Source organism: Pristis pectinata, chromosome 6 (assembly GCF_009764475.1).
Source record: "Pristis pectinata isolate sPriPec2 chromosome 6, sPriPec2.1.pri, whole genome shotgun sequence".
NCBI classification, from domain to species: domain Eukaryota; kingdom Metazoa; phylum Chordata; class Chondrichthyes; order Rhinopristiformes; family Pristidae; genus Pristis; species Pristis pectinata.
Window position 1 is genome coordinate 48,821,105 of NC_067410.1, and position 22,827 is coordinate 48,843,931.

At 43.2% G+C, this 22,827-nt stretch overlaps 1 protein-coding gene across 5 annotated transcripts in view; it reads left to right on the forward strand.

Annotated features, from left to right (window-relative positions):
• The window catches only part of LOC127571580 (DDB1- and CUL4-associated factor 1-like), an 83,538-nt gene that overhangs the window by 46,337 nt on the left and 14,374 nt on the right, over positions 1-22,827 (forward strand). For all 5 annotated transcript variants that reach the window (XM_052018093.1, XM_052018094.1, XM_052018090.1 and 2 more), the window contains 7 exons: positions 3,276-3,400; positions 4,888-6,157; positions 10,302-10,500; positions 11,865-11,947; positions 12,883-12,967; positions 18,580-18,813; positions 22,428-22,521. In XM_052018093.1, coding sequence (XP_051874053.1) covers positions 3,276-3,400; positions 4,888-6,157; positions 10,302-10,500; positions 11,865-11,947; positions 12,883-12,967; positions 18,580-18,813; positions 22,428-22,521 — 2,090 coding nt within the window. The remainder of the gene's footprint in view (positions 1-3,275; positions 3,401-4,887; positions 6,158-10,301; positions 10,501-11,864; positions 11,948-12,882; positions 12,968-18,579; positions 18,814-22,427; positions 22,522-22,827) is intronic.

Here is a 22,827-nt window from a genome sequence, read left to right on the forward strand (position 1 = left end):
ATGTTATTTGATATCATCAAGCTTGGGGAAATGTCACAAAGAGTTTTGCTGCTATGATTAGCCTTCTCTCTTACCAGAATGTCACCATCTCACTGAAACTCTACAGAAGTGTTTGCTGATTAGATTGGAATAAAAAGGGGATGTGACTAAAAATGTAGAATTTTTGTATTTAATTTAGGAGCTGTGGCTTTACCTCAAAGAAGAAATTGGAAAGCAGCAAACAGATGTATAATTTTGTATATTTGATTTAATGGTCACTGATTTGGTTGAAGAATCAGCACAGATTTCAAACATTTCAACTTGGTCACTGGTTGATTTCAAGCTGTCAGTTGGTGACACCCTTGCCTCTATAATAGTATGTTGTGAGTTCAAGTTAACTCCAGAGTCTGGAGCATACAACTGAACTCTGCAATCTAGTGAGGGAGCACAGACTGAACTGCTGTCTTTCAGATGAGATGTTACTTGACAGTGTAGAGGAGCAGAGGGATCTGGGGGTTCATATTCACAGTTCACTGAAAGTTGCCTCACAGGTGGATAGAGCGGTTAAGAAGGCCTATGGGATGTTAGCTTTCATAAATTGTGGGATTGAGTTTAAGAGCCGCGAAGTGATGATGCAGCTTTACAAAACTCTAGTTAGACCACACTTAGAGTACTGTGTTCAGTTCTGGTCGCCGCATTATAGGAAGGATGTGGAGGCGTTGGAGAGGGTGCAGAGGAGATTTACCAGGATGCTGCCTGGATTAGAGCGTATGGAATATGAGGAGAGGCTTAAGGTGCTAGGCCTTTATTCACTGGAAAGGAGGAGGATGAGAGGAGACATGATAGAGGTATATAAAATATTGCGAGGAATAGATAGACAGTCAGCGTCTCCTTCCCAGGGCACCAATGCTTAAGACGAGGGCATGGCTTTAAGGTTATGGGTGGGAGGTTCAGGGGAGATGTCGGGGGAGGTTTTTCACCCAGAGAGTGGTTGGTGCATGGAATGCACTGCCTGGGGTGGTGGTGGAGGCTGATACATTGGACAGGTTCAAGAGTTTGTCGGATAGGCATATGGAGGAATGTGAGATAGAGGGATATGCGGGAGGAAAGGGTTAGATAGTGTGAGGGTGGTTTGATGGACGGCACAACATGGTGGGCCGAAGGGCCTGTTTTGTGCTGTATGGTTCTATGGTTAAACTGGAAACCTTTCTGGTCAAGGCCCAATTTATCCTCTCTGGTGTGCATAAAAGTTCTATGGCACTATTCAAAGATAAGCAGTTTTCCTGGTTAATATTTATTCCTCAACCAAAATCACATGAATCAGAAAGATCGTAAAAGGTGGAGTTCTTTCCTCTGAAAATAGAAGACTGAGCAGAATCTGGACAACATCTTCAAACCTGGAGGGCAGTTGTGGAGAAGATGTTTTCACTTAGAGCGATTTCCAAAACTAGCCCTCCTGAATATGCAAGTAAAATGCCACAGTTGCTGGAAATCTAACATAAAGATAGAAAATGCTTGTAGTCTCTCCCCTCCCTTTACTTTTAGCAGGTCAGGTAGGATCTGTGGAGAGATTGGCCTTTCATTTTTTATTTTCACTAACATATGTTGTGAAATTTGTTTTGTGGCAGTAGTACAGTGCAAGGCATAAAGATATAAAAATTACTATAAGTTACAAAAATAAATAGACAAAAGAGGAATAATGAGGTAGTGTTCATGGACTGTTCAGAAATCTGATGGTGGAGGAGAAGCTATTCCTGAAATACTGAGTATGGGTCTTCAGGCTCCTATACCACCTCCACGATGGTAGTAATGTGAAGAGGGCATGTCCCAGGTATTGAGAGTCCTTAATGATGAATGCTGCCTCCTTGAAGCTCTGCCTCTTGAAGGTGTCCTCGATGGCGGGGAGGGTTGTTCCTGTGATGGAGCTGGCTGAGTGATTCTGCACATTGGAGCCTTCATACCAGGCAGTGATGCAACCAGTCAGAATGCTCTCTTCCGTACAACTGAAGAAATTTGTGAGAGTCTTTGGTGACATACCAAATCTCCTCAAACTCCTAACAAAGTAGAGCCGCTGGTGTGTCACCTTCGTGATTGCATCAATGTGTTGGGCCCAGGATAGATCCTGTGAGATGTCAACACCCAGGAACTTGAAGCTGCTCACCTTTTCCACCACTGACCCCTCAATGAAGACTGGTGTGTATTCTCCTGACTTCACCTTCCTGAAGTCCATAATCAACTCCTTGGTCTTGCTGACACAGTGCGAGGTTGTTGTTGCAACACCATTCAATCAGCCAGTCTCTCACTCCTGTACGCCTCCTCGTCAACATCTGAGGTTCTGCCAACAACAGTGGTGTTATCGATGAATTTGTAGATAGCATTTGAGCTGTGCATAGCCACAGTCACGTGTAGAGAGAGTAGAGCAGTGGGCTAAGCACACATCCTTGAGGTGCACCTGTGTTGATTGTCAGCAAGAAGGAGACGTTACTACCGATCCACACTGACTGTGATCTCCCGATAAGGAAGTCAAGGATCTAGTTGCACAGGGAGGTACAAAGGCCCAGGTTTTGAAGCTTGTTGATTAGTACTGAGGGGGTGATGGTGTTGAACACCAAACTGTAATCAATAAACAGCAGATTGACCTGTGTTTCGCTGTTGTCTAGGTGCTCCAAAACCAAGTGGAGAGCCAGTGAGATTACGTCTGCTGTAGACCTGTTGTGGTGGCAGGCAAATTACAGTGGGTCCAGGTCATTGCTCAGGCAGGAGTTAATTCTAGCCATGACCAACCTCTCAAGGCACTTCATCACAGTAGATGTGAGCGCTATTGGGCGATAGTCATTGAGGCAGCCCACCCTGCTCTTCTTCAGTACCGGTATGACTGCTGCCCTTTTGAAGCAAGATGGAACCTCCGACTCCAGCAGTGAGAGGTTGAAGATGTTCTTGAGCATTCTGGCCAGTTGGTCGGTGCATTAGGAGGAGCTAAATGGGTACAGGGAAAAATGAGAATGATGTACTTTAGGGTGAAGTGAAATAAAAGGATAGCTCATGTGAGCTGTAGTCTGGTGTATGAGTTATTTATATACTAAACAGCCTTTTAATTGCTCATCCTTGAAGTCTGTGGCTGAATATTTTTGTTGACTTTTATTCCCTTGGCATATGCCTGAGATCAGAAAATTGTACAGCAATGTGTTTGTCCCATAATCATCCTATCCTCAGCTGTGGGTGCGTGTTACATAAGATGTCTACTAAATTTGAGCCTGTGTGTAGTATCCTAATTCTGCATGCTCTCCTTCCTTCAGGAGTGACACTGTTCGTTCTGCTTTAGATGTACTGGCTGTCCTCACTGTGGTTTCCAAAACTCAGCTTCTGCTAGCAGAACCTGTAGGTGTGATGGATGAAGGGTCAACTCCTGTAACTGCTGTGGGTGAGTAGCAAAGAATCAATAAATATGAACAGAGATTTGTTTTGGGGGTGGGGGATGAACTAATGCTAACTGAATCTAAATTCAAATTAAGCCCAAATATGATTAAAGTTCCACTTATTGGTGTCCTCCTTGAAAGAAGTGCTGCCAGTTTAGTTCCTCATGGCCATGTGTTCACAGAGCAAGGTGCTAATTTATGTTGAGGTGTGCTATTTGGATTGGAGAGGGGGAAACTTTCATCTACTCACTACGCTTGGAATGTTTGTTAGGATAGTGTGGTTAATAAAAAAAACAAAATGGCTTTGCTCTTTATCTAATCTGCTGTTTACCTTGTCTTGGAAACAGATTTGGTTGTCTCAACATTGAGTTTTTGAACATTTACACTGACATTACTGCTGTGTAGCTGGTTAACTGGACATTGAAAGAGAAGGCATTCACTGGAAGCAAATGTCGCTCTTACCAATAAACTTCAACTCCTCCAAACCTTTGCTCCCCATATCTTTTACCCCACCACACCCTGTTTGTCATAACTCTCTTGCCTTGTCTTAATACTCATTGCCCTCCATTTTCCAAATACCTTTTCAAAATAAAACTTAAATCCCTTGATCTTGCTCCTTTCTCTGTACTTCCCTACAGGCTGCCATTCCTGACCCTAACCCCCTGTTCCTTCTGCATTCAACCCCCATCACTTTCCACTCTCCTTACCCTACCATTAAGTGCTTGTTCCTGTAGCCACCTAAGACTTGTGCTGGAAGCATGAAGTCTCACCAACTACTGCAGTGTATTGAAAGAGCCCTTTTAGGGAGAGTTCTTGGGTGATGAAAGTCTAAGTCCTGTCAGTAATCAAGCCACTTTTGGAAATTTGATAAAGAAAGGCAGTGAGTGTAGAATCCTGGGGTGCAGTTCTTACATGAAGAAGCTGGTGAGGCCATATTTGGAATATTGTGTTCCATTTTGGTCTTCTCTCACTCTTTCTATTAAGCTAGAGATTTACAAGGATGTTGCCCAGACGCGAGGCTGAGTTATGAAGGGGTGGCATAGGGTTAATGTACACAGTCTTTCTCCCAGGGTTGGGGAATCAAGACTGGAGGGCATTGGTTTGAGGTGAGAGATTTAATCATCTGAGGGGCAACTTTTTCCACCCAGAGTGGTCAGTATCTAGAATGAGCTGCCAGAGGAAGTGGTTGTGACAGGTGCATTAAACAGCTTTTAAAAGGTACTCGGACACCTACATGGATAGGAAAGGTTTAGAAGGATATGGGCCAAATGCAGGCAAATGGTACTAGCTTAGATGGGAATCTCAGGCAGCATGGACCAGTGGGGCCAAAGGGCCTGTTTCCGTGCTGTATGACTCTATGATTAAGATTTTATGCATTAGTGTGTGTGACCATTTGTCACTAACTAGTTTCAGTATCTTCAGTTGTAGTGTTACAATAGTTATAGTTCTAAGTTTGTGATGTTCATTTAAAGCAACTTCCTTTCTCTTGCAGGGATGAGCATTATTCTGGGAGTTGCTGAGGGGGATATCTTTTCGAATGATGCTGAGACACAAAAGTCTGCGCTTCAAGTTATCATCAACTGTGTCTGCGGGCCTGATAAGCGCATCTCCAGCATCGGCAAGTTTAACTCCGGGACTCCTCGGCGCAAGAGCCTCCAGAACCCCAAGAGCTCAGAGAGTGTGTTGACCAAGATGTGGAACATGGTTCAGGCCAACAACGGCATCAAGGTGCTGCTGTCCCTGCTGACCGTGAAGACGCCCATCACTGACGCGGATCAGATCCGCAGCTTGGCCTGCAAGGCTCTGGTGGGCTTGTCGCGCAGCAGCTCTGTGAGGCAGATCATCAGCAAGCTGCCTCTATTCAGCAGTGGCCAGATCCAACAACTGATGCGAGAGCCCGTGCTCCAGGACAAGCGGCACGAGCACGTCAAGTTCTGCAAGTACGCCTCGGAGCTGATTGAGCGCGTCTCGGGGAAGCCGCTGTCCATTGGCTCAGACGTCTCGCTGGCCCGGCTGCAGAAGGCCGATGTCGTGGCGCAGACGCGGATCACCTTCTCTGAGAAAGAGCTGCTGCTGCTCATTCGCAACCACCTGGTGTCCCATGGGCTGCATGACACTGCCTCAGCGCTCACCAAGGAGGCTGACCTTCCAAGGACACCAGCCATCCAGGCTGCACCGCCTCACTCTTCAGCCTTCACGCCGGTTGCCACTGGTAGCTCCCCGGTCACCTTGCCCCGGACTCCAAGACTGGCCAATGGTATTGCCTCTCGGGCCATCAGTCTGAATACGTTTTCGACGCCCTGCCAATCAAAGGCGGCGGCTTCTCAAGGGACCCCCTCCACACCTGGGCTTTCCTGCCCCAATGGCTCGCCGATAATTGGCAAGATAAGCTTCTGCAAGGAGAAGCCATCTCCCTGCAACAACACCACCCTGAAGAAGCAGAGACTAATTCGTCAGAAGTCAGATTATGGGGCTTACAACCAGACACCGGCTATCAAAAAGCAGCTGGACCGCCACTTACCGTCGCCACCATCTTTGGATAGCATCATAACGGAGTACCTGCGGGAGCAACATGCCCGCTGCAAGAATCCTGTTGTTACCTGTCCCCCCTTTTCCCTCTTCACCCCTCACCAGTGCCCAGAGCCAAAACAGAGACGGCAGGCACCATTGAACTTCACCTCCCGAGTGACACACAGAGCTGCCTTTCCAAAGTATGGTGGAGTGGATGGGGGTTGCTTTGATCGACATCTTATTTTCAGCAGGTAACAATTCACTTGTGTAAACTTGAAGAATGGTAGAATGTTTCTTCACAGAGCACTAACCAACTTGCAATCCCCATGGTTTATAGAGAGTGTGGTCATGCTTGTGTGGGTTGGCAAGTTAGTAGGTGATAAAATTTAGATTACAGAACTGTAATAATGTCGATTAATTTCTAGGCTTTGAACAGGTGATTCTAGCTGCCCTCATCTAATTCCAGTGGAGCTTTCAAATCAGATTGTACTGATTGACATCAAATAGCTAATGTCCTTAATGCAGTTCAAGGAACACCTTTGTAATTGCCTCAGCGGTTATGATGATGTTAGAACCATTTGTCCCATGTAAGTAGCTGTCTGTGATAAATATGGACTTTATGAGAGGTCAAGGACTATTTTGTTCTTTTATGTGACTTGGTTTATTCCCTTTGCAGCTTGCATACTGTGACTGCAGTCTATAATGCCTACAAGGTGCATTGTAGCAACTTGCCAAAGGTTCTTCAGTAGCATATCTCAACCCTTGTGGCCTGTACCACCCAAAAGGGCAACAGAAGCAAATGAACACCATCATACCCAAGTACCCCTCGGTATAATGAAGTTATAGTGGTACATTTGCAAGTCACATTATATTCAAAATCCTGGAACTGTTTATCTACCATCGGAACTCTCTCTAGACCAACTAGCAATGAGCAGTAAATGCTGGCTTTCTCAGCAGTATTTGCACCTCATCAATAGATGTTAATTCTTTAAAACAAGCAGAGCACTGACGTAGTCTATTCCTAACTACGTTTTGTCTAAAACTTTGTCATCTCTTCTCTCTTGGCTTTCTGCTCACCTTGGGATTTGAGTTCTGCTTTGATTCTGTCATTTCTTCACTGACTGAAATTATTAGGAATTTGAGCAGTCATCATTCTGTGCCTAGTTTCCATGGAGTTGTGGCATGTTGTTGCCTCTGGGCAGTCTCACTCAGGCATCCCATAATGGCTAGTACTGAAAGTAAAAATGTTATTTATGGATGAGGGTGTGATCCCTGGGGCTATGACTTGAGATTGTGTGGTTGGAATTTTGTTCAATATCTAATTTTACTGAACCTGATTTGGGAAAGATTGGGGTAACATAGCGGACGTTTGACTCGATATCTAATGGATAATCTACCTACCCATGGTGTTGGTATGGAAGATGAAACATTATTCTGTTTTTAATCTATGCGATACCCAACTTGTCTGCACTTGACAAGGCAAGGTAGATGGAACTTTTCAGTTCCTATATTTACCCGGACCAAGAAATAAATTGCTGGCACTCTGCACGCTTGAGATGGACAGTAACATTTATGACCAAGTGTTTCTTCTTGCCTCATTGCCACTAAAAGGACAATTGAGCTGCTGTTTTGTCATTGTGCACTCGATTGGCTTTAAAGCACATTGGAAATTTTAAAAATAAAAGCAGGAAATGCTGGAAGTACTCTCTGGGTTGGGCAGCATCTGCAGAGAGAAGCAGAGTTACCGTTTCAGGGCAATTGACCTTTCATCAGAGCTATAGTGCCTTAGATACAGACTTCCAGCAAATGCAGCCTTTTGCTTTAGGAACACTTAAGTCACGGAAGGAAAAGTAGAAATGCAAGACTTCCGTTTTTTTTGTACCTACTTCTTTAACCAACCTTTTGGTCTCCAGTCCTTTCCAAAAGACATAAGATTAGGAAGTTGTGGGCATGCTATGTTGGCGCCAGAAGCGTGGCAACACTTGCGGGCTGCCCCCAGAACACTCTACGCAAAAGATGCATTTCACTGTGTACTTCGATGTATGTGTGACTAATAAAAACATCTTATCTTAAAAAATCTGGTGTGCTGTTTAGTACAAAATAGTTATGCAGTAGAATTTAATGTTTGCATATTTCTGCACTGTTACTATTACTACTGATTGTATGGTAATATGTTCAAGATCTAAATATCAGTATCGCTTGTTAAGTTTGACTATTCCTGGAAATGCTTCAGCAGAGCATTTATATATGGGGCTTCCACCACTTAAGGAGAGCAAGTTACAGTGGCTCACAATGGGTTTGCATCCCAAAAAAATCTCACTTTCTGCAACTTGCATATGTCATGCTGTACTTGCTGTAACAGAAGTAAATCTCAGCCAAGAGGTGAAGCATAAGTGCCTTGAAATGGGTGCTTATTTCAGATGGTTGCGTTGTATCATTCTGTTCGCCAGCTTGCTTCAATATCTGGGTGAGTTCTTGGACGAAGTGAGTTTGTTCTCATAATGGGGTTCAGTCAGTGGAATGGCAAGTAGCTGAGGCTTTGATAGATGAGTAGCTTGATGTTAGAATGAAAATGTGTAAATTTGCTGCTTGTGTTTGTACCTCTACAGATATTTGGTGGCTGAGTACAAGAATTGGTGTTGATTTCAGTGTTTTAATTGGGCACATTATTCAATCCACTTGTTTTGTAGATAAGATACCTGACCAGGCTTGGACATAGACTGGTGAATGCAGCGGTTGAGGCAGTCCAGATTGTTTCTGCAGGTTTCTGTATCGAGGCAATTTTTGATTTTGATCTTTTCGAGATCTGTTTTCTTCGGGACTATGGAGCTTTTATCCATGATAATCCCCTAAGTAATTCAGAGTGGGGTCGTAGAATATTAGGCTATCACAAATGGTACTAACCTTCCATAAATGGATGGTCAGTGGTGGTAGTGCAGGTAGAAAGTGAATATGGTGATGTTAAAGGGATTTGGCCAGGTCGTAATGAAATTCAAAGACTATGCACTTCCAGTAAATTCAGTCAGCTCAGCCATTAGAGTTACTAATATCCTTGAGATTTGGGTCTTATGGACCCTGTATCACCTGCCTATTTGAACTTGGAATGATGTCTATGGAAGGTCATTTATATTGTTAAATAATGATAATGGTCTGGAGTCATGTGGAAGAACCAATGTTATTTATTCTCCTGCAGCTGTGTTTGCCAGTAAAATTTATCCTGAAAGCGTGGTAGCTGAGCATTCTGACAATGAGTAACATCTGATTTTTGTCTACTTCAAGCAATGTGCCATGATGCCAAGCACTGTCATAGCCAGCAGAGTAATCAGTCAATCCAGTTTGCATTGGAAGCAGTGTTCCACAGGGATAGTGAGTGCAGCAATCTGTTCATAGCAGATTCACTGCCCTTGAAATCCAGCTGTTTGGAGGGCAGTTGGAGGATCAAAATGAAGGAAAGGCTAGGCAGCAAGAAGCACGTAGTGGGAAGGGAAGAGGACAATTATCCTGTAGCTACAGGGTATTTCTTGTGGCTTTGAGTTTTAGAATTCTGATAACTTTGTTTTGTTTCCATAAGAGTTTGGGGATTTTGTCTGCCTTGAATATAATGGTGAAGAACCTTACAAATTATTTAATATGAAAACAGAAAATGCTGGAAACTTGGCAGGTCAGGAAGCATTTGTGGAAAGAGAAAGTTATTGTTTCAGGTCAGACCCCCTTCATCAGGGACCTTGTGCCCATCCTGTCTCCCCTCTTGTCCACCTATCACTGCTCTGCTTATCCCCCCTACTTATTGGTTTTCCCCTTTTCCTATCTTCAGTCCTGAAGAAGGGTCCTGACCCGAAACGTTGACCGTCTGCTTTTCTCCACGGTTGACACCTGACCTGCTGAATTCCTCCAGCATCTCATTGTTTTTTCATCTTGTACTAATCATTTTTAAAGTGTTTGTGTCTCTTTCTGAGTTTCACTGTTGTTCATGGAGATGATTGAAGTTGGCCACCTCTAAAAGTAGTGGCTGTGGGTAAGGGTGCTGTTAGTACTCCTCGGTGGGAGGGCTTGTATATGTTGTTAACCTTGCAATTATAATGGTTGTTATTAATGATGCAGAGATTATTGTTATAATGCTTAGAGTATTATTTAATAAGCCTTAACTGTTTGCTTTTTTTTTAACTATGGTTCTATAATTATTTTATGGGAAGCTGACCCATCCATTTCACCAAACTGGTTATGTCTGTTTTCATGCAAGCCCTTAACAGGTGGGTCCATGAAAGTGTTGTCACATCCCACCATTGCTCTTCTTGATGTGAATGCATTTGATGCTGCATACCCCATTTATTCTGTAAATATTTACATTACAATGAAGAACTTGAGTTCCATACATGACTCATTTTCTTGCTGTAGGTTTCGACCCATTTCTGTGTTCAGGGAATCTGACGAGGAAGGCAGTGGTTTTACGTGTTGTGCATTTTCTGCCCGAGAGCGCTTCTTGATGCTGGGGACTTGTACTGGAGAACTCAAACTCTATAACTTGTTCAGCGGTCAAGAGGAAGCCACGTATGCCTGCCATAATTCTGCCATTACACACCTAGAACCGTCCAAGGTAAGTGGCATATTACTGGGGATTGGTCTTTGCAAACCTGAGGGAGGTGAAATTTGGATGATGCACAAATTGCTTCCATATAGCACTTTTATTGACTTCCTGTAATCCTCAAATATTTGACTAGTTAAATATTTGTGAAAGATTTGTGCAAAGTAGCAGTCCACAAACAGAATTTGGTAATCAAGTAATGATTGGTGATTTTTGAGGTGTCTGGCACCAATCACCATCAATCCATTGACAAATAGATTCCATAACTACGTTCATTACACTTCTTCCGAACCCACTTCCTATAAGGACTCTGCTTCGTTCTCCCAGTTTCTGTCTTAGTATCTCTTCTGATGCTGTCACCTTCCATGTCTGTGCTTGCATTATGTCCCTCTTTTTCCTCAAAATTGGATTCCCTTCACTCATGACCATGTGTTTTCCATTTTCTGTAGTACACAGTCCTGCTTTTGCCCTTTGCTTGACGAGAACCACAAGTTCCCCTTATTAGACCCTTCCACCCAGTCAGATAATCTCCCCACCCAAGCCTTGTAAGAAAGGACTATTCCCTGTGCTTCACTCAGTCACTGTCCCTTCCCTGTTTTTGCAACACAGGCAATCCAATATCTGTCCATTTGCCTACCCATTTATTCAAACCCCCAAGCAATCTTTCCAGGTGAAACAGCAATTCATATGTACTTTGAATTTGATATAATCAATACATGTGATGCAGTCTCATCAACAGTGGGGAGAAACAACCCTAGATTTGGGGATCACTTTTCAGTCCAGTACTTTCTACACTGTTCAACATAAAGCAGCATCTCATCTTTCTTCATATTTATAACCATCCAAACTCTGCACTAAATTGAACAGTTCCAGACAATGAATGATGTTCCTGTTTTTAGCACCTCTAGATGGCTTTCTTTACATGCTTTCTCCAGACTCAATGAGCCAAATGGCCACCTACATCTATGAAATATAAAATATGGACATGAAACATTGTTTCTTCACAGATGCTGCCTGACCTGAGTATTTCCAGTGTTTTCTGTTTTTACTTCATTGACGGTATTCACAGTATTTTGCTCCTGTTAGGCCATTGTTAACTCTTTTATTGAGGTTATTAAATTTTTTTAAATTTAATTTACAGCATGGTAACAGGCCCTTCTGGCCCAACGAGTCCGTGCCACCCCTTTTAAACCCAAATTAACCTATCCGTACGTCTTTGCAATGTGGGAGGAAACCGGAGCACCCGGAGGAAAAACCCACGCAGACACAGGAGAACGTACAAACTCCTTACAGACAGCGATGGGAATCGAACCCCGATCACTGGCGCTGTAATAGCGTCGCGCTAACCGTTTAATTCTCTGTGTGTGTGCTTGCAGGATGGGTCCTTGTTACTGACTTCAGCAAGCTGGGGCCAACCCCTCTCTGCCCTCTGGGGAATGAAGTCTGTCTTCGATATGAAGTAAGTAATTGTAGGCATCAATGGAGGAAAGACAACTTAATTAACCCCTGTATTGTCCAGTGTCCTTGCCCTGCCAGACAATCTTGAGTAAGGATTTGGAGACTTTTGATAGGCCAAGTATAGTAGCATGGTATGAAGGCACAGGTGCAGAGCAGGGATTTTGCTCCTCAGCAAATATTTTCATTGGTATTTGAAATTGTGCTCATGGGTTAATCAAGGATGATTACAGAACATTATTATAGGACATTGACGTATAGAGAATAATCTGAGCCTTGACTTTGAAATGTCAGTTGGATTATTTTTGGTACTGTGCCAAACTATTTCATGCTAACTTAATGCTGCTTGTTTTATACCCAGTGCCCACATGATCAACTTCCAGTAGCATCATTCAAAAGCCACCAGAAGTGAAAATTTTAGTTGCTTGTCCCCTTCCTTAGCTCGTTGAACTCAGATTTTTTTTTTACCTCAAAGGTCTTCAATTTTTTGTTTTGTAGATATAAAGGATATCCTTATCTGGAGATGAGGTCTGGATATTTACACCTGTGTTTGAAAATATTAACTCTGTTCACTTGAAAATTTTCAGTTTATGGAAAAACCAAATGAAAGTGTAATGGCTCTATGTATAAACTTTATTCATGGCTTTTGTTTGAAAGATCCCATGTACTATCATTTACCAACATCCCTTGCTGATGTGTTAGCTTGTGAATGTGTTGCTGTTGCAATAGGGTAATCGTTTGGGTAAAAGTCAGCGTGTGTGTGAGATTTTTTTTTGCTGGAATGAAGAACTATTTTTGTCCTGTGGAGAGTAACCATCAATCTTGGTGAGAGTTCCAGGCAGGACCTAATCAGCTCTGCACCCAGTGCAGATGGCTGAATGTTTCCTTTGGATTTGTACTGCTAAAAGTAACTTGATGCCACTGTTCCCCATATTTCAGGCACTCTTTCACAGATGATCACTATGTGGAGTTCAGTAAACTCTCTCAGGACCGAGTCATTGGAACAAAGGAAGAAGTGGCTCATGTGAGTATGTTGGCCATGATCTCTATGGCAATTAACAAAAATTTAAATGGCAGTTGAACTGACAAGCGTCCTAGTTAATGCATCTCAAATGGGTAAAAGTGCCTGAGTTAATTGACCTAATCCAGGGCTGGAAAGAGAAATAATTCCAACATGACTCTCATCTTTGCTCACCATTGGGAAACACTGAATACCACCATCTGTGGCCAGTGATCCACACTCCAATTCTATCCCCTCTCCAGCTGCCATCACAGACCAAATCAAACTCTTAATTTGCCTCCTGGTGAACCCTACATTTTCTTTGTCATTGTACACTTTAAGAGAGATCATCTCTTGCTGCCTTGGTCCTTTTGGTGATGAAATCCTCCTCCTGTGTTTTTAATCTAGACTATTCCAAGCTCTTGGATGGCCATACCATACCACCCTTCACCCTCACCAAGATTTGGCTTATGCAAAATCTGTTTCCTGTACTCCTAGGTCCTGTTTGTTAGACCATAAGACAGGAGCAGAATAAGGCCATTCAGCCCATTGACTATGCTCTGCCATTTGATCATGGCTGATTTATTATTCCCTCTCAACCCCATTCTCCTGCCTTCTCCCTTTAACTTTGATACCCTTACCAATCAACCTCTGCTTTAAATATACCCAATGACTTGGCCTCCATGGCTGTCTGTGGCAATGAATTACAGAGATTCACCACCCTCTGGCTAAAGAAACTCCTCCTCATCTCTGTCCTAAAAGGACTTCCCTTTTAATCTGAGGCTGTACCCTCTGGTCCTAGACAATCCCACTACTGGAAACATCGTCTCCACGTCCACTCTATCCAGGCCTTCCAGTATTCGGTAGGTTAAATGAGATCCCCCTCATCCTTCTAAACTCGAGCGAGTACAGGCCCAGAGCCATCAAACACTCTTTGTGAGTTAACCCTTTCATCCCCAGGATCATTCTCATAAACATCCTCTGGACCCTCTCCTACGCCAGCACGGTCTTAGATTTGGTATTGGTTTATTATTGTCACTTGTACCATTGTACAAGTGACAATACCATTTGTACAGATTACTTCATTACACAGTGCAAATAAATTGAGTTAGTACAGAGTGCATTGAGGTACTACAGGTACAAAAAAAAATAGTAAAGTGTCACAGCTACAGGGAAGTGCATTGCAGGTAGACAATAAGGTGCAAGGTCACAACAAGGTAGATTGTGAGGTCAGAGTCCATCTCATCATATAAGGGAACTGTTCGATAGTCTTATCACAGTGGGATAGAAGCTGTCCTTGAGCCTGGTGGTACGTGCCCTTAGGCTCCTGTATCTTCTGCCTGATGGGAGAGAAGAGAATGACCTAGGTGGGTGGGGTCTTTGATTATGCTGGCTGCTTCACCAAGACAGGGAGGGGGGCTGGTTTCCATGATGCGCTGGGCCGTGTCCACAACTTTCTGCAGTTTCTTGCGGTCCTGGGCAGAGCAGTTGACATACCAAGCCATGATGCATCCAGTTAGGATGCTTTCTATGGTGCAGTGATAAAAGTTGGTAAGTTCAAAGGGGACATGCCAAATTTCTTTAGCCTCTTGAGGAAGTAGAGGTTCTGGTGAGCTTTCTTGGCTGTGGCGTTTACGTGGTTGGACCAGGACAGGCTATTGGTGATGTTCACTCCTAGGAACTTGAAGCTCTCAACCCCGTCGACCTCAGCACCGTTGATGTAGACAGGTGCATGTACACCACCCCCTTTCCTGAAGTCAATGACCAGCTCTTCTGTTTTGCTGACATTGAGAGAAAGGTTGTTGTCATGACACCATGTCACTATGCTCTCTATCTCCTTCCAGTACTCCGAATCATGGTTATTTGAGATACAGCCTACTATGGTGGAATCACCTGCAAACTTGTAGATGGAGTTAGAGCAGAATCTGGCCACGCAGTCATAGGTATATAGGGAGTAGAGTAGAGGGCTGAAAACACAGCCTCGTCAGGCACCAGTGTTGAGAGTAATCGTGCCGGAGGTATTGTTGCCTATCCTCACTGATGATGGCCTGTTGGTCAGAAAGTCAAGGATCCAGTTACAGAAAGTCTCGGGGCCCAAAACTGCTCTCAATATGCTAAATGTGGTCTGACCAATGCCTTATAAAGCCTCAGCATTACATCCTTGCTTTTATATTCTAATCCTCTCAAAATGAATGCTAACATTGCATTTGCCTTCCTTACTACTGACTCGACCTGCAAGTTAACTTTTAGGGAATCCTGCACTAGGATTCCCAAGTCCCTTTACACCTCCGATTTCTGAATTCTTTCCCCGTTTAGAAAGAAGTCTACACATTTATTCCTTCTACCAAAGTGCATGACCATACACTTCCCAATGCTGTATTCCATCTGCCACTTCTTGGATAGGTTGGGAGAATGGGCCAAGTCCTCCTTCAGACTCCCTGCTTCTTCAACACTACCTGCCCCTCCACCTGTCTTTGTGTCATCCACAAATTTGGCCTCAAAGCTATCAATTTCTGTCATCCAGATCATTAACATATAATGTGAAAAGTAGTGGACCCAATACCGACCCATGGGGAACATCTAGTTACCGGCAGCCAACCAGAAAAGGCCCCCTTTATTCCCACTATGCCTTCTGCCAGTCAGCCAATCTTCTATCCATGCTAGTACCTTACCTATAATACCATGGGCTCCTATCTTGTTTAGCAGCCTCATGTGCAGCACCTTGCAAAGGTCTTCTGAAGATTCAAGTAAACAACATCCACTGACTCTTCTTTGTCCATCTTGCTTGTTACTTCCTCAAAGAATTTCAACACGCAAGGTCTCCCTTTGAGGAAACCATGCTGACTTCAGCCTATTTTATCACGTACTTCCAAGTACCCTGAAACCTCATCCTTAATAGTGGACTCTAAAATCTTACCAACCACTGAAGTCAGGCTAACCGGCATACAATTTCCTGTCTCTTGCCTCCCTCCTTTCTTAAAGAGTGACCTTAGTGATTTTCCAGTCCTCTGGAACCATTCCTGACTCTAGCAATTCTTGAAAGATCACTACTAATGCCTCCTCAATCTCTTCAGATTCCTCTTTCAGAATGCTGGGATGTAGTCCATCCAGTCCAGATGACTTACCTGCTTTCAAGCTTTTTCAGCTTCAGATAATAGCGACTACGGTTGCTTCTGTCTCTCCAGCCATCCCTTCCACACCACCTCCCCCCGACTCTCAAATTTTTGGCATGTTGATGGCGTCTTCCACAGTGAAGACTGACACAAAATACTCATTCAGTTTGTCCTCCATATTTTTATTCTCCATTACTACTACTACTACTACTACTACTACAGTGTCATTTTCCAGCAGTCAAATGCGCACTCTTGCCTCTCTTTTACTCTTTATATATCTGAAAAATCTTCTGGTATCCTCTTATTATTGGCTAGCTTACCTTCATATTTCATCTTTTCTCCCGTTATTGCTTTTTTTTAGTTGCCTTCTGTTGGTTTTTAAAAATTTTCCCAATACTCCAGCTTCCCGCTAGTTTTTGCAATATTGTATGCCGCTCTTTTGCTTTTTTTTTGCTGTCTTTGACCTCCTTGTCAACCACTGTTTCCTCATCCTCCCTTTAGAATGCTGCTGCTTCTTTGAGATGAAATGATCCCGCGTCTTCTGAATTACTCCCAGAAACTCTTGCCATTGCTGCTCTATCATCATCCCTGCTAGGGTCCCCTTCCAATCAAGTTTGGCCAGCTGCTCTCTCATGCCTCTGTAGTTACCTTTACTCAACTGTAATACCATTACATCTGATTTCAGCTTCTCTCTCTCTCAAACTGTAGGGTGAATTCTATCATATTATGATCACTGTCTCCAAAGGGTTCCTTTACCTTAAGCTCCCTAATCAATTCTGGTCATTGCAGAATACCAGATCCAGAATTGCCTTTCCCTAGTGGGTTCGACCATAAGCTGCTCTAAAGTGCCATCTCATAGGCATTCTACAAATTCCTTCTTTTGGGATGCAGTGCCAACCTGATTTTCCCAATCTACCTGCATATTGAAGTCCCTCATGACTACCATAACATTGCTTTTCTTGCATGCCTTTTCCATCTCCTGTTGTCATTTGTATCCCACATCCTGGCTACTATTCGGAGGCCTGTGTATAACTCCCATCAGGGTACTTTTACCCTTGCAGTTTCTTAACTCTACCCACAAGGATTCTATATCTTCTGATCCTATGTCACTTCTTGCTAAGGATTTGATTTCATTTTTTTACCAGCAGAGCCACCCCACCCCCTCTGCCCACCTGCCTGTCTTTTTGATAGGGTGTGTATTCTTGGATGTTTAGGTCCCAGCTGTGACCTTTCAGCCACGACTTTGATGTCCACAATGTTGTACCTGCCAATTTCTAACTGCGATATAAGCTCATCTACCTTGTTTCGTATATTCCATGCATTCAAATACAACACCTTCTAGTCCTGTATTCACCACCCCTCTTAAATTTGTTGCCTGAAGTTAAATTCTTATCCTTTTCCAAACTTTGTCTAACCTCTCCTGCACTCCCCTTTTTACTTTATCCATATTTTTCCAATTTGTTGAACCCACCCCCATATTATTTAGTTTAAAGCCCTATCCAGAGCCCTAGTTATGGGATTCGCCAGGACCCTGGCCCCAGCATGGTTCAGGTGGAGCTTGTCCCATCGGAACAGATCCCTCCTTCCCCAATACCAGTTCCAATGCCCCACGAATTCAAACCCACTTCTCCCACACCAATCTTCGAGCCACTCATTTGTCTTTCTAATCTTATTGATCCTATGCCAATTTGCACGTGGCTTGGGTAACAATCCAGAGATTATTACCTCTTTGGTTCTGCTTTTTAATTTAGTCCCTAGCTGCTCATATTCCCTCCGCAGAACCTCTTTCCTTGCTTTACCTGTGTCGTTGGTACCCATGTGGACCATGACAAGATCTTTCCCCTCTTTGTTGATCTTACTGCCCTTAATTCTCATTGCCTTCCTGTTTCCAAAACTTAACTCTTATTTGAAACTTTGTTCCTCTCTCTCTATCTTTCTCCAGGCTGGTAATCCTGCACCCAAACTCTACTCGTATGTTTTTCAACCACCCTCCCATTAATGACTGGGGCTGCATTATGAACTACAGGCCCCTCTGCCTTCACTCTACAGTCTTCTTAAGACCCTGCTTGAAAGCCAACTTTTCAACCAAGCTTTGGATTACCCCACTATAACAGCATCCTTTTGGCTGGGTTTCTGTTTCTAGCTCTTGCATTTCCATGGAACTCATTGGAACAACTTGTGTTCTGGGCATTATATAACGAGTTTTTTTGTATGTGTATATTTCATTAGACCTCCATTTTGATTCAATCTGTATTGCACATTGACCTACAATACTAAATTAATGCCACATTAAACGTAACAAAGTTAACTTCGAACTCTGAGCACAAAAGTAAACCAATACTGTTACAATTGGATGGGAGGAGTGTGGAAGGTTTCATCTGATGCAGAGATTGAAGAATGTTGCATTAAACTGCGACATACTTGATGTTGGCTAATTCAGTTGTTTCACTGGATACTTTTAATTTGCAGTGTTCCTTAAGCACACAACATTAGTTAGTGTTGGTCTTTTTTTTCCATCCATAGATCTACGATATCCAAACTGGACAGAACATTCTCACTCTCTACAATCCAGATCTAGCCAACAACTACAAGCGGAACTGTGCAACCTTTAATCCCACGGATGACTTGGTGTTAAATGATGGAGTGTTGTGGGATGTGCGTTCAACACAGGCGATTCACAAGTTTGATAAATTCAACATGAACATTAGCGGAGTATTCCATCCGAATGGGCTAGAAGTCATAATCAATACAGAGATTGTATCCTTTAGTAATATGGAGTGGTACACTAGGACCAGAGAGGTTTATAGAAATTTATTTCCTTTAAGTGTGGATTTTTAACTGGAGTGAAAGTTCCAATAGTTTTTAAGCGTGAACTTCCAGCTCAGGATTTCTCAAACACACTTGCAATGAATGTGCTTGCTCATGTGTTAGAGATGGCTCATTTTCACCTTTGCACCAGGTTGCATGTTCAAGCTGTACTTGGAAATATTAACCCAGATCTTTTGATAACCAGCAAGCCAAGAGTTCACTGGTCGCACGTTATTGGGACATGCTTTTTTTCTGGCATGCACATGGGTGTAAGCCAGTGAGGGAAGGTGGCCTTCAACCAACGAGCAAGGCACTGCAAATTGCAGCATCTTTCCAACCACAAATGGCCACCTTTGACAGATGGTGACTTCTGCCCCCAAGCTTCCCAGCTGTCAAAGCAATGATGCTCAGCATTCATGGTTTAGTCCTGGAGCTTTAGCCCTTCGCAGGGTCTTGCTGAGACCTCCCACCATTTCAGCTGTCCAGCTGCACCAACTTCAATTTGGAGCTATCTGGAGGAGGAGGGGTAACTGACTGGAGGGCTGGAAGATTACACTGTGTGGATATCTGTAGATAGCTCATTGTCACAGTAGATCCTCCACTGGCTCAACAGGAGGCTAATTAGAAGGCAGGCTTTCCCTTCCTAACCTTTTTCTGCTGAAGGAAACTAAGCTTCAGTAGGAACTGCTGGCAGACTATTGTAAGAGGTGCATTGTTATCAAAACCTTTCAAAAATAACATGTTGAATCATGGCCATGTCTACCCTTTAGAGGGATATAAGTTTCATCAGAGGTCACGAAGTTGTATTTTAATTTGCATTCATAGTAGGGAGTACAGTTATCTGATCTCTAACATTTAGAATTAGTTAATTTGATTTTGTAATAGGAGCAGCACAGTATTCATTGCCCTTTCCTACTTGAAGGTGTTAAGATCAGCCTGAAAGCATTCAAAGCACAAAAAATGCAGGGCAGTCTAGGTTGGGGGTAGTAGGTTTCATTTGTAGCCCAGCTGCGGCTTTGTGTAATTTCCAGGTGCTTCCCCACAAATAGATAAGCTTAGCAATAAACTACCCTCCCCCTTCAGTTAAACTGTCGTTCAACACATTGCATTTCAGGGGTGTAACCACACTGTTGTCATTGGACTTTCTCAACATGTTCATTCCCCAGTGTGGAAGTTGCGAAGTGTATTTAATTCATCTTGGATGGCATCCCACTGCCATGAAGAGTCCTTCACCCAATTTTATACCGGTCCAAATGATTTGCATTTTGCTCATAACCAGAGTTTGAATAGATCTAATTTTTTCTGTTTTTCTTTGCTTATGGGATGCTGACAAGGCCAGAATTTGGGGGAGTGCCATTGACCTATCTGGTACCACTCAAGTCCTGGTGAACTAGTAATTCACAGATAACCTTCAGACTGATGTGTGCCCCTCTGAAATGGCCTAGCAAGCCATTGAATTATATCAAGAGCCACTACATTAACAAGGAAAAATAAAGCCAGGCAGACCACCTAACATCTCTCTCAACGTGGCAGAGTCGTTCACAGCTGAGTTGACCGTGCAAATGTTAGTTGACCATTCCTTGTGAATATCTAGGTGTCTAAACTGGGAGAGCTGTTCCATAGGCAAGTCAAGCCTTTCACAGTTGAACTTTCAGAGTCGTCCATTGTGCCTTGATCACATTCTGGATACTTGTTATCCTATTGGTGGGACAGAGCTGCCCAGGTTGGTGTCACTGATAGTTATTCAAGGTTGATTAGCTTGTGGAGTCTTTGGCATTGACTTCCAGACCCCATGAAGTCTTGTGGTACCCAATCAAACATGGGCAAGAATCTCTTGCCAACTCCATCTACTGATAAATCAGTGCTTCTCCATGTTGAGTAACACTTGGCAGAAGCACAGAATAACCTAGGCACATAATTTACTTTGGGTAAGGAACTTCAGTGTCAATCGCCAAGAGTTACTCAGTGTTGAACTGACTATGACCTGAGATAGCTATCAGATTAGGTCTCTGGTGCTGGGTGAACCAGTCTGAAGAGTAAACCTATTTAACCACGTCCTTGCAAATCCACCTGTTCCAAATGCATCTGTCATTAAGATGACTGGTAAGGGTGACCATGGCAGAGTCCTTGTACAGACAGTCTCTTCTTCGCCCTGAGGGTACCCTCAACTCTGTTTGACCTGTCATGTTGAACAGATCCAACAGCTCATAGCTGGGCATCCGCAAGGCATGTTGACCATCAACTATGATAGAATTGTGATTCACAGTCATTGGTAACCCCATGGCTCAGCACATCCTTCACTTGACCATTATTGTCATTCCAAGAGATCACTTTGGTTCAATGAGAAATGCAGAAGGGCATTCTAGGAAGAGCACAAGGCATACCTAAAATTGAGGCATCAACCAGGTGAAGCTGCAGCACAGATGTACTAAGCAGCAAAAGCAACATGCAATAGACAGGGCCAAGCAATCCCACAACTGCTGGATCAGATTGAAGCTTGGGAGTCCTAGTTCAGGATTCCTTCAAGGTTAAGTTACATTTTGAGTTGGTAGTAAAGGAGGCAAATGTAATTTTAGCATTCATTTCGTGAGGACTAGAATATGAAAGCAAGGATATATTGTGTGCAATTTTGGCCCCTGTATCTAAGGAAGGATGTGCTGACCCTGGAGAGGGTCCAGAGGAGGTTCACAAGAATGATCCCAGGAATGAAAGGCTTAACATGAGAGTTTGATGTTTCTGGGCCCATACTCGAAGTTCAGAAGGATGAGGAGAGAATTTCATTGAAACCTACCAGATACTGGTGAGGGTATTTCCATTAGTAGGGGAGTCTAGGAGCCAAAGGCACAACTTCAGAATAAAGGGACGTCCCTTTAGAACTGAGATGAGGAGGAATTTCTTCAGCTAGAGGGTGGTGAATCTGTGGAATTTGTTGCCACAGGAGGGCTGTGGTGGCCAAGTCATTGGGTGTATTTAAAGCAGATGTTGATATGTTCTTGATTGGTAAGGGGGTTAAGGGTTACAGGGAGAAGGTGGGAGAATGGGACTGGGGAGAAAAAAAAACAGCCATGATTGAATGGTGGAGAAGACTCGATGGGCCAAATGGCCTCATTCTACTCCTATATCTTATGGTCTTATGGTACCAGTACATAAGTAGGTTGATAGGGTTTTGAGTTCATCAAAACACTTGTGGGAAGAAGTCCAGTGCTTTAGATCAACAGTTTATGGAATAGTGAGAGTAATGCCACCCAGGCACCAGCAATAGAAAGGCTCATAGAAAATTGAATGCTGTATATCTGAAAACTGCTAAAGAGGCAAATATCCAGATAGTTGGACAGCATTCATGGAGCGAGGAACATTGAGTTAAGTCATAAATTAGAAATATTCTTTTCATGCCTCTACCTGTCCTGTGTGTTTCCAGAAAGCATTTTATTAAAAATCTACTCTTCATTTGTGTAGGTTAAAAATTTATTGGGGGGAAGAATATCAAAATCCAAATGGGAATTAATAGTTGAGGTCTAACTGTATGTTTGACAGAGCAACTTCCTTAATGGGCTGTCTTTCAGTGGGACCTACGGACGTTCCACCTCCTGCATATGGTACCTGCATTAGATCAATGTCGTATTGTCTTCAACAACACAGGCACAGTCATCTATGGAGGTAGGAGCCTTGGTGTTGGGGCAAATGATTACCGTGAAGCTTCATTCAAATAATTCAGGGAATTATTTCTGAAGCGCATCAGCTTTATTTTGGAAGGGGAGATTAAATAATAATCTGAATGCTTGTCTCTATCATTTCTCTCTCCTGTACATGGTTTTGGAATGAAGAATTTGGCATAGCTAATTTTTTTTTGTTAAAGTGTGCTCTGTTGAGTTTTGTGGAAAAATTGGATCCTTCAGAATCCATTTGCCTCTGCAGTGTTTTGCTGCTCCTTTCAGGCACAAATTGAATCCTTGCTTTGAGTCT